Below are 12,733 nucleotides of genomic sequence, written 5' to 3'. Positions count from 1 at the left end.
AATTCCTCGTATGTGTAAACATACCTGGCAATAAAGCTCATTCTGATTCATAAAGCTCATTCTGATTTATTCTTTGTCCTTCATCAGATAAGGACATTAACAATAAAAAAAGAAAGATCATTAAAGATATAAAAAATGAACCAGGCGGGCTTGTTATCAACATGACGGATTCATCGAGCAGTAAATCCGATTTTTCAGCTCTTGTTTTATCGGCTGACTGTGAATCGCAGAGGTCAGCGGCCTATAGAAAAGGTCAAGGTCATTATGATGATTTATAAAAGACAAACTATGCAGAAGGTCCAGGGCGGAGTAATTATGTGCGCTAGTTTTTCTTTATTCAGAAATGTGAGGTTATGCGCTTCCCTCACGATGCCACATTAGTCAGTGAAGTCAGAGAGGCTCTGAATGGGTCAATTTATTCTTATTACGTGCTGTTTGTTCTAGAGCTGCTCGAGCACATTTGGTATTCATATTCAAAGAGCTTGAAGAGACTCGCAAGAGCAGATTCAGAAGCGTGCCTCATTTCACACAGAAACAAACAGATGAAAAGGACTGCTCTAGGAAGCATTCATTGGAAAGTCTTTCGGTTAACACTGCATCCAAATGATCTGATTATTACAAACCTGTCAAGAACATGGACCACATTTCAAGCAATCAGTGTCATTTTACTATTATATTACTATATTTACTATTACTATTATAGTATTTATTCATATTTTGAATAAGCTTTTGTTTTTAAAGTTTAGTAAATATTCTTGTCATTTTTAATACGTTCTGCTTTTTTAAATATCTCTTGAAGTTTTATTTTAGTTTGAATAACTTTAGCACCTTAACTTGCTTTATTTCAGTTAATGGGCAATGCAATATAATTCTAATGCTTTTTTAATTTATTTTTTTACTTTTTTAATTACAAAAATATTTGTTATTGTTTTTGTTGTAGTTAAAGCACTGCATGGAAAAAATGATATTTGTTGACACTTTCTTAAAAATGTAATGTATTTCTGTGATGTGCAGCTGAATTTTCAGCATCATTCCTCCAGTCTTCAGTGTCACATGATCTTCAGAAATCATTCTAATATGCTGATTTGCTGCTCAAGAAACATTTCTGATTATTATCAGTGTTGAAAACAGTTGTGCTGCTTAATTTTTTTGTAGAAAGTGACTTTTTTCAGGAATGTTTGATGAATAGAAAGACAAAAAACAGCATTTATTTGCAATAGAAATCTTTTGTAATATTATAAATGCCTTTACTCTCAGTTTTGATCAATTTAATGCATTTGAAAATGTATGTATAAACAGTAGAAAGAAAGAATGAAAGAAAGCAATAAAGGTGAAATATCTGCAGATATATTGCTCTAGCAGTAGTCTGGATGGTGTGTGTTTACCCGTCTGATCCCGGTCTGGAGGGAGAGTTGTCTGATGATATGGAGGTCACAGACGCGACAGACAGCGGCCTCTGAGACGACGGCATGGTGAAGGAGCGAACCATTGAACGCGGCCGACTGCCCCGCCACTCGTCCGACACGGGAGGCTGAAACAACATCATGAGTCAGTTCTTTAAAAAACTTTCTTGCACCAAAATAGTTATGATTCATTTTTATGACCATTTTCCCCTCTCCCTGACACTAAATGACATCCATTGCGATTGGCTAACCAAGCTAAGAGAATACTTTTTGTGCGCAAAGAAAACAAAAATAACGGCTTTATTCAACAATTTGTCTCCTCCGCATCACCCTGGAAACGTATGCAACGTATGTACGCGGATACGTTGTTCACGTTCAGATCAAAGCGTAAACACGCTTGCCAGGGTGATGCGGAGGAGACGAATTGTTGAATGAAGTAATTATTTGTTTTCTTTGCACACAAAAAGCTTCGTAAAATTACGGTTGAAACACTGATGTCACATGGATTATTTTAACGATGTCCTTGCTACGTTTCTGAGCCTTGATCGTGTAAGGATCCTTGCTGTCTATGGGAGGTTCAGAGAGCTCTCGGAATTCCTCAAAGATATCTTTATTTGTGTTCTGAAGATGTCTTACGGGTTTGGAACGACACGAGGGTGAGTAATTAATGACAGACTTTTCATTTTTGGGTGAACTAACCCTTTAAGAGTTCAGACCACACACCGCCTCGACAGACAGCCATATAAACAGGCCAAGTGCGAGTACGCTTTAGCTGATTGCTTTAATACAGTCTTTGCCTCTTTCTGTGTGAATCTCGTATATGTGTGATTATGAACCGCTCATACCTTCCTTAGCATCCTCCTGTCCTGCGCTGTCCTTGAAACAGATATATGTAGCACAGATCATATTCTCAGTCTTTCACACACTGTATTGAAAGCTTCGCTGCTAATTCTAGCACCTTGGCAGAGCGCGGCGATCAATAACTGCCAGCTACAGCAACTATCTCTCTCTCTCGCATGCGTTCGCTCTTTCTCTCTCCCTGTCTGCCATACTCTTTTGTCCCCGTCTCTCATTCCCTCCTAAGGACTCCCAGCATTCTTCTGTCAGGGCTCTCAGCATGTCTGTTCGGACCGGAGAAGAGGCGCGATTCCTTACAGTGTGTTTGGGAATGTCTTTGTCACACATTCACTCAGTGTGTCTCCAAATACAGCTGTGGAAACTTTTGCTCTACTTTTCTACTTACATTTATGCAAGTTAAGGTTTTCCACACCAAATACAATAAAAATGAAGGGGAAAAAAGTGAAAAAAGTGTGTGTGGGTGTGTGTGTATAACATAACATGAAATGCTGTGAAAAAATATGATCTGCATTTTTATGTCTAGTATATCAAACCTGATTTCCAAAAAGCAAAGATATATTATCATTAAAAAACAAATTTAATATATCAATTATTATTCAACAGTAGCATTAATACAATTACAAATCGTATTTATTTCTGCTACACACATGCTTTTCTATACCAGCAGGATGTGAATATGGATAATATTCTGTAAAAGGAAGAAGGTAAGATGTCTTAAACTGTATATGGGTAATTATACAACTGCAAAAGCATTTTAGTCTAAAGGTTTTAGAAAATGAGACTCATCAATCATATATTAAGTAGCTTATCTTCTTTTTCATTTCATACAAGGTATAATATAATAATAATAATAGGGAGTTTTTTAAAGTAAATTAAATGTAGCATTGACTGGCATCTTTTGTCAGTGACGTTAGACCTAATTAAAAGGTAATGAGTCTCAATAACAGCATTGATGAATTACATGATTAAGTTGGTGGCAGGTGTTACAAAGAATTACCAGGCTTATATGAAAGACAATCTTGATGATAAACCTATCATCATTTGATTAACAACATAATAGCATTGATTAAAAAAATAATTTAAATTAAACATAAATATATAAAATGTGTGTGCAGACAGACATTTTCTTAGGAAAATAACCATTTGAAAGATTTCTATGGAAGCCTGTTTCCACCATGTAATCAAAAAAGGTAATTGTGACTTTTTATTTAGCAATTCTGGGTTTTTCATACATTTCCAAGTATATATCTCACAATCTGGACTTTCTGATTTAGAAATTGCAATTCTGAAAATACAAGTCTGAAGAATTGTGAGGTATAAACAAGAAAATTGCAAAAAGAAAGAAAGAAAAGAAAAAAATGTTTTTTATTCCAACCATAGATTTCCTACAGTATGTATTTTCCAAAATGGTGTCACTTTTTCATGTGAATTAATGATTATGGAATTAATTTTGAACACAAAGTTGTTAAATTCTGTTTTACAACAAAATTGCTAAAAGTACTTATTATTACATGCATATTTTAATGTGTTGGGGACGAACAGAAAGTATTCAGCCTGAGTTACTGTTAGGATTTTGATAGTAACCTTGTAAAATTAGCCAGACTTACAGCTCTATTAAAGCAGTAACAGCATTTAAAACTGCAATTATACAATGCCTCATAATCATCTATCAGCTGCCATGACTTCATTCAGTACAAAATTTCTATAGTTGCTTTTCACAATAGGTATAATATAATAATAATAATAGGGAGTTTTTTAAAGTAAATTAAATGTAGCATTGACTGGCATCTTTTGTCAGTGACGTTAGACCTAATTAAAAGGTAATGAGTCTCAATAACAGCATTGATGAATTACATGATTAAGTTGGTGGCAGGTGTTACAAAGAATTACCAGGCTTATATGAAAGACAATCTTGATGATAAACCTATCATCATTTGATTAACAACATAATAGCATTGATTAAAAAAATAATTTAAATTAAACATAAATATATAAAATGTGTGTGCAGACAGACATTTTCTTAGGAAAATAACCATTTGAAAGATTTCTATGGAAGCCTGTTTCCACCATGTAATCAAAAAAGGTAATTGTGACTTTTTATTTAGCAATTCTGGGTTTTTCATACATTTCCAAGTATATATCTCACAATTTGGACTTTCTGATTTAGAAATTGCAATTCTGAAAATACAAGTCTGAAGAATTGTGAGGTATAAACTCAGAAAGAAAGAAAAGAAAAAAATGTTTTTTATTCCAACCATAGATTTCCTACAGTATGTATTTTCCAAAATGGTGTCACTTTTTCATGTGAATTAATGATTATGGAATTAATTTTGAACACAAAGTTGTTAAATTCTGTTTTACAACAAAATTGCTAAAAGTACTTATTATTACATGCATATTTTAATGTGTTGGGGACGAACAGAAAGTATTCAGCCTGAGTTACTGTTAGGATTTTGATAGTAACCTTGTAAAATTAGCCAGACTTACAGCTCTATTAAAGCAGTAACAGCATTTAAAACTGCAATTATACAATGCCTCATAATCATCTATCAGCTGCCATGACTTCATTCAGTACAAAATTTCTATAGTTGCTTTTCACAATACATATTCTAAAGCAGCTTATCTTTATAAAGCAGCATAGTAAAATAATAATGCCCAGTGAGCAAATCAAAATAGCGTCCCAAGATAGTGAGGAAGAAACCAAGACCCAGACAAATGCAGACAAACATGCAACACATCAATCAGACACAGAACGTGTTTGTTTGTATTGTGAGGTAAGAGTCCATCCTGAGGTCATGTGATGCATGCAAGCGAGCTGTGATGAAGAACATCCATGAATGCGTGAAGGCTGATGTTACGGCGGAGTGAATGATGAAGGCGTGATGCAGCATGATTTGGAAAGTGACTGTCTGTTGGGACTCACTAGTGTTCTGACGCCGTACTGCTTCTCCACCTTCTCTTTCAGCTGTTTGAAACACACCTCCAAACGCTCGTGAAACGGACGAAGAGCCTCCGTCACCTTCTCGCCGTGGATGCGAACTCCTTCAGCCAGGTTCGGGATCTGAATGAGATGCACACACAAACAAAAGCAAAGCAATTAAACCACAATCTTAAATAAAATTTAAAGTGCCCCTATTATGGATTTTTGAAAATGACCTTTCATGCAGTGTGTAACACAGATCTAAGTGAATGAAAACATCCTGCCAAGTTTTAAATCTGAAAGTGCACCGTGTATAAAGTTACTGTCTCTCAAAAGAAAGTGTTGACTCTGATTCATTGAAACGAGTCGTTTTTAAAACGAATCCCAAGCCGTTTCATGTTGAAGTCAACATGAAACATTAGCATATTGCCCGCCCACTTGTTGGACTTTTCCCGTTGGTCTGAATGAAAATGCTAATTCATTCTTTGCCACTAGGTGCCGCTTTTGGAGTGGTAAAATAGCTGTTTCCCCGGTAACGCTGTACACAAAACAGCACTGCGCTCACAAACGCTGCTTTATCAGGCATTACAGACAAGATGAAATGAAAATGAGAGCAATCGGACCAATCACCGCAGATTAGCATCACGCAAAGGAAGGGTTTGGAAAAATGAATCGTTAAACGAAACGTTTGGGAGTCGTTGAGCAAGTAAGGTAAAAATAAATGCATAATATAAGACAATGAGGTGTTTTTTGACCTTGCATGCATGTCAACCTGTTGTTGAGGACTCCCAAAACCAAAACATGAACCTTTCATAACCCATAATAGGGGCACTTTAAGAAAAAAACGACTAAGCATTCACACAGACAGGAATCGTTATAAAAGACACACTCAACAAATGGCATCAAACAAATGTTTATCTAAACCCAATACCATAAATGCTATTTAAAATAAATAACTTTAAAATTCAAATCAAATTTTCACATTTTCAAATGTATTTTCCTCCATTTTCTATTGCTGTATTAACAAATATACCCATTTTTGTTACAAAACAATACAGAAAAATAAACGCTTGCAGTCAATTATGTATTTATTCAAGGAGTACATTTATACATTTTGTCATAGATTTAGTCTATACGGTAAAATAAAATAACATCACGGAAACATCACTAACGATCATAAACTAACATTAACATTAAATTAACCTAGATAAATACATAGTGTAAATAGCTGTTGTTCTTTGTTAGTTTATGATAATCCAATGTTAACTAATTAAACAAAATACAAACAAAATGACTGAACATTAATCCCAAAAATCAACCTACATGAACATGTGAGGGAAAAATAAAGCATTTTTGTCTCTTTAACATGCAAATACAATCATTTTTTAACCCAATACCAAAAATATACTTTTATGTAATATACTTATTACTTTATGTAACAACTTTGACTTTATTTGTTTTTTTCTCTCTAACCTCTATTGCTGTTTTGACAGACAATTTTTGAAATTTTTTGGGGTTACAAAGCAATATATAAAGCACATTTGTATAGTATATTATGTCTTTACTCGATACATAAATGCATTTTTTTATTTTGTCATATAGTTTAAGTCTTTGCAGTAAAACTAAATATACAAATAAATATAAAAAGATTAAAATTCATATAAATAAAAATAAATGGAAAAATGACATGCAAAATGACATCATAAAGAACAACTGTATATTAATAAATTACATTACCATTGCATTAACCAAGATAAATAAATATTTTAAATAAAATGAAATCAAATCACTAAGCATTCACCCCAAATGTCAACCTCACTAATAAACTAGATTTGTACTGTCTGGCCCACGCTGTCAGAGTGAGACGTAACCTGCAGCTCTTCTGGACTGATTTACTCAAGCCTCTCGGTAGCCCGTGATTCACCTCGGCCTGAAATATCACTCTGAGGTTCAATTTTCTCTCTTCTACATAAAACCTCTGGCCTGACAGACACATAAAACAGGCAAACAGCCACTAAAGCTTTATTTGCAAGCTACAGTGAAAGACGGATCATATTACACAGGATTTAAAACAAACCTTTGTGCACAAGCATTCATCGCACGAAGCACTGCGTTCTCTCTCAAATATGACTCCTGCTAATCTGAATGTACAGAACAAAGCATAATACATCAGAAGGATACAGTAGTGCTGAACACACACACACACACACACACACACACACACAATCTGAACTGCTCAGCTAATTGCAAAGAGAGGTGCTGCTGTCTCCAGACATTATGAGAGTAAATCAGAGTGCTATAAAGATGAGGTATTTCTGAACCAAATAAACTCCAACAAGCTTCACGTTCAACTGATGCAATGCTGCGCAATGCGATGCGATGGAGAGGAGCACATTCTCATGTTCACGTCAAAATGGTCATCAGCCATGAAAGTAAAGACATCAAGCTTCTCTTCAGAATTTTTAAACAACCTCTCAAAAGAAAAGATAACAAAGATCATACTTTTGTTTTATCTCTGAAAGAACAGAAGCACTTTGTAACAATTTTCTACCTCAGTGTGTTTGTCTTGTTTTCCAGTACAAATATGTCCACGACACATAGACTTGAGATGAGCAAAATTACACAAGTCTAGATTTCTGTCAAATTGATCAAGTGAAAATCAAATCAATGTGCCAATGAAGTAAAAACTTAATTTAAATGGAAAACTTTTTTTTTCTGACCCAAACAGAATATAGGCATATTTGTTTGCATCTCAAGTAAATATATCTATTTCAATATTTGTTTAAATGTGTTTAAATATCTTAATGTTTAATTATTATTATTATTATTTTAATATAAAATGTATATTTATATAAATTTAAGTATCTGTAAAGTTACAATTTTAAAGTACTTACAGTAATTTGAAATGCATGAATATTTGTTTAAATATTTAAAATTTTTAAATGCTTGTTTTACAATTTAAAATGTGTTCATATTTTTTATCTTTAATAATGTTTGTGCTTGCTCGACACATGTGAAGAGTTTAATTAACATGATTACGTTCACAAACAAATGTACATAAGGATAATTTATGCTAAATATTTCTATAGCTCCCTGATTAAACACACAATACACCGTAGCACGATTTTTCCAACTCGAGCACTGAATTCTACATAATACAGAAGCGATGCGGAGTGTGTTCAGATCCTCCTGCAGTTCAACAGTCGTGAGAGGATTCCTGCTTTAATACGGGTTGTTAGGGAATTTCTGAAGGAGACAGAGATACAGACCGATAGAACGGCGCTGCTCGTGTCTCCAGGGAAACCCAGACCTTTAAAACATGATCAGAGTGAGGGAATTCTGGGTAGGCAGGAGAGCGGCAAAAACGCTATAAAAGCAGGCTGCCAAATCACACAAACACAACTACACATACACCTCATCAGCGAACTCTGGCTGAAAATATAACTGATGAGCACCTATGGACACGGAATGAAGAATTGAAGAACATCAATGCTTTCCTTCAGTTTGAATATCTTCCTGTTATAAATGGTAGAACATGTGGTACAAACACCCAAGGTCATGAGTATGATGAAGTTTCTAGTAATCCTGCTGAGGTTATCCAGGTGAGCTTGATTAGATTTTGGAGCTCAACTCAACAACACACTGGTCCTCCGGAAGTGGGTTTGGACAGAAAACACATAAACGTACATAAATGTTATTCTAAACCTGAGAGTCCTCCCTGCTAATGCATTGCTAAGTGTATACTTTATCCAAAAATGAACTTTTTCTCATCATTTACTCACCCTTGTGTGACTTCAAAATGGTATGACTTTCTTTATTCTTTATACTCTAAGTATAAATAAGATATTTTGAGAAATGTCTATGTATTGTTGTGTACACACTATGGAAGTCAATGGGCTCCAATGTTGTTTGCAGTATTATTGAGAAACTATTATAGTTTTTATTATTTGAATAGTAATAATATTATATACTATTGTTTTAATTTATTTTATATATTTTTTATTTAATTTTTGAATCCGTTATCTTTATATTTTATGTTTTTATTTAAATTTTAGTTACATGTTTAGTAATTTAGTTTCTGTAATTTTTCATTTATTTTAATTTCTGAATTTAGTTTTAGTTATTTTAGTGCATCTTGTATGTAGCTGAAATAAAAAAATATACATTTTGTATTTTAGTTCAAGTAACAAATACATATTTTAGTTCAAGTAATTTTTTTTTTCTTTTAGTTTTAGTCAAATATAAGAACCCTGGTTGTTTGGTTCCCAACATGCTTTAGAATATTTTCTATGTTCTGCTGAATAAAAAAATAAATATATATTTTTTCATAGAAACAAATACAGCAAAATAAAAGGCTGTAGTCTATTATGTCTTTATTCTCTTTCAAATAAAATAAAATAAATAAATAAACTAGTCATTAATCACGAAGAAATTGTCCGCAACTCTCATTATGGTTATTGTGTACCATTCTACAAAGGCAAAAATATATTTACAAATATGCAAAAGTTAAAAATTTAAACTAGAGCACTTGTGCACTTATGAGTGAAGTGACATCTGAGATCGTCTGAGTTCAAGTACAAGTCTAAATTCTTGTGATCTGCCCTAAAACTAAGTATCACATAGAGGCTCTGAAAGTGAGTGTGCCGTGCCGTGCCGTGACGTTTCTGCATCATTTATGACAATGCAAGCTGGCAGAGAGACATGCATGATTTGATTTTTCACATGCATCACACAGTCCATCAACACAGCGCTGGATGAATTGCTTCTCGTTAACACACAATAAACTCACCAGATCCTCATGCCACGTTACCAGCTGAAGCCCCTGCTCTTGCCTGAGTGAAGTGCTTTTCTCAGTGCGAAAGATGCAGGCTAACATGAATGAAGCGGAGCAAAAAAAAGCAGCTAACTTCTGTGAATAACAGCTGAGAGAGCAGCACATTCACACAGATCAGCCGAGTCCCGTATAAAAGAGACCCAAGCCGCGCTCTGACAACAAACAGAGAAAGCAAACCTAATAAAAAGCTGAAATCTGCAGGGGGATTGTCCTGCCTTTTAAACAGCGGTGGCTGTTTATGCCGTTCTGACAGAGCATCGATAGCAGCCTCTTCTACCTTCAGGACGGGTAGTATTGATCGCCATATCTCACCGAAAAAGTGGCTTTGGGTTCCTTTTGTGCTGTCAAACGCAAACTCTGCACAATTAAAGTGTTCGTCTGTGATTGCATAAACATTACATCATTAATGTTCATCATCTGCTCGTAGAAATCAGCTGAACACTGTCAAATCTATAACAATTGAACTTAAAATGTAAATAATGTGGTGAGACGGCAACAATGCATGTCTGAGAAAACGGTCTATATAAAAGAAAAGACTGAGCTTTTCTGAACTGCGTTTCAAGCCATCTCCACAATTGATTTGTGCGACTCAGCTTGTCGTCGTCTTTGCCGAGGAACACGTCTTTAAAACACATCTGAGGTAAGACAAAGCATGAGACGTATTTCATTCTGTGACAGGATGACAGCTGCTGTAACTCATCTCATGCAAATGTCCTGACCTGACATGAATACGTGAGGAAAAATAAAAAGCTCCAGTCAAAAACAAGATGATTGATACATTTAACAAATGGCATCAAACAGCCTTCACCATGTCAGAAATACATTCGGGTTGTTTTACGAAACAGTCTCGCTTTAGTGTGTAAATAATGACTTTTACAGTGTCATCGCAAGCATTTTTCTAAAAAATGCTTTTTGTTTTTAAACTTATTTTTCTCCAACTTTGTTGCTGCGTGTATTATTTTAGTATCACTGAAATAGTACTGTAGTTTACTAAAGTTTATTAATTGACATTCATATTTTCAATCAGTTTAAAATTTTTCTCATTATAATTTGAGTTACAATCTTAGGAATTCTGCTGTGCATGTTTGCTCTCTTTTGTAGTTTTTTTACATTTATTTTTTATTTCAGTTTTAATTATTTTAGTACATCAAGTTAAACTAAATTAAAATGAGAAATGTTGCAACTAGCTGAAATAAATTTAATTTCAAGTAACACATTTTTTTTTTTTTTTTTTTTGCAATTTTGGTTGGTTTGTAATATTTGGTTGGTAGTTTTGGCAACCACTGTATTTATTGTCTTTGAATATATTTATAAATAAGTATATACACACTGTAATAAAATTAAATACAAAATAAAGGAAACATTGCGTCCCAAGGTTAAGCATTTATAAGTTTTCATTAACACTGAATTCACCTAGATAAATAAATACTGTAAACAGCTGTTGTTTATTTGTAGTTTTTGATCGCTAATGCATTAATTGTTAACAAACTGCACCAAATATATTACCTAATGTTTATTAATTTAGCTTGACATGGCAAACACAATATGCTTGGTCTTGTACAATATTTAAAATCTTCCAGGTTGATCTTTTTGAATGTGAAAGGCACCTAATGACCCATTTGTAATTTGTAGATGACAACTAATCAAAAGCATCAAAATTTGTTGCCATCTCTTTTAAGATGAGACAACCATGAATCTCCACACATTCCTGACATATGGGAAGCTGCAGATCATGTTTATCCAGCAAACACACACACACACACACACACATCAGCAGATGTGTTGAATCTACAGCAGCTTTTCTGTAGCGGAGAGAGTTTGTCAGGCTTGTTTTACATCCCTTGTACAAACTATATAGAGTTCCATCAAAACCTCACATCTGTTCTGCTCCCGGAAAAGCTCATCAGCAGCCGTCTTTCTTTTCATCTGCCTGAAAACACATCGACACACCAGTCTCTCTCTGTCGTTACATTTCTGTCCACGTCCCTGAAGAGAACGAGTCCTTCAATAACCATTACGCAACAGAAGCATTTATGTGCTGAGAGTAACTATATACGACGTGCGGTCGGATCAGACAAACAGGCAGAACGCTCGGACAGCTGCTCAGACTGATAAATATTCATCTCACACACGACAGAGAACAAGTCAAAGTCAAACAGGAGATGCATAAAACTGCTTTTGTAAAATCTGTTCCAACATGTTTTAACCAATGAATTTCCATGACTGCCTTATGATTACTAGAAAAGTTAATAGCCATTATAGACTTTTCCAGCCCTCTGGAACACGCGCAAAAGACCAAAACATCTCTATTAATATGATACAATTCATATGATTTTAGGATTTCTTTTACACCTTGTTAGGGGCCGTCCACACACGCTCAGGAATGTTTTTTTTTAAAGAAAAGCACAGCACTGAACGCGAGGATCTTGAGGCACGCTGCAATACTAATATCAAATAAAACAGTTGCTACTGTAAACAAAAGCATGCAACACTTGCTCCGCCCCTAGGGTCTTCTGATTGGTCCACTGTTTTGGAACGGACAACGATGAGCGCCTTTGCGTGTAAAAGTTGAAATTTTAAAAACGTGCCGCTCGTGGAAGGTGCTGCAAAAGACGCGAGTGCAACAGTCATTCACGTTCGTCTAGTGCATTTACACAAAAAACTATGGAAAAGTAGTGTGTTCTGTGTCCCTTTATCAAAAATGACCCACCTACAAAA

At 34.6% G+C, this 12,733-nt stretch overlaps 1 protein-coding gene across 1 annotated transcript in view; it reads right to left on the bottom strand.

Moving 5' to 3' along the window:
- The window catches only part of LOC107582199 (dedicator of cytokinesis protein 1-like), an 87,934-nt gene that overhangs the window by 7,641 nt on the left and 67,560 nt on the right, over positions 1–12,733 (bottom strand). The window contains exons 20-22 of the mRNA XM_016267951.1: positions 5,185–5,322; positions 1,386–1,531; positions 620–623 (exon numbers count right to left, since the gene is read on the bottom strand). Coding sequence (XP_016123437.1) covers positions 620–623; positions 1,386–1,531; positions 5,185–5,322 — 288 coding nt within the window. The remainder of the gene's footprint in view (positions 1–619; positions 624–1,385; positions 1,532–5,184; positions 5,323–12,733) is intronic.

Source organism: Sinocyclocheilus grahami, unplaced genomic scaffold (genome assembly GCF_001515645.1).
Source record: "Sinocyclocheilus grahami isolate Dianchi unplaced genomic scaffold, SAMN03320097.WGS_v1.1 scaffold41.1, whole genome shotgun sequence".
Lineage (NCBI taxonomy): Eukaryota > Metazoa > Chordata > Actinopteri > Cypriniformes > Cyprinidae > Sinocyclocheilus > Sinocyclocheilus grahami.
Note: the sequence above shows the minus strand (reverse complement) of the source record. Positions and strands in the feature narration are given on the sequence as shown.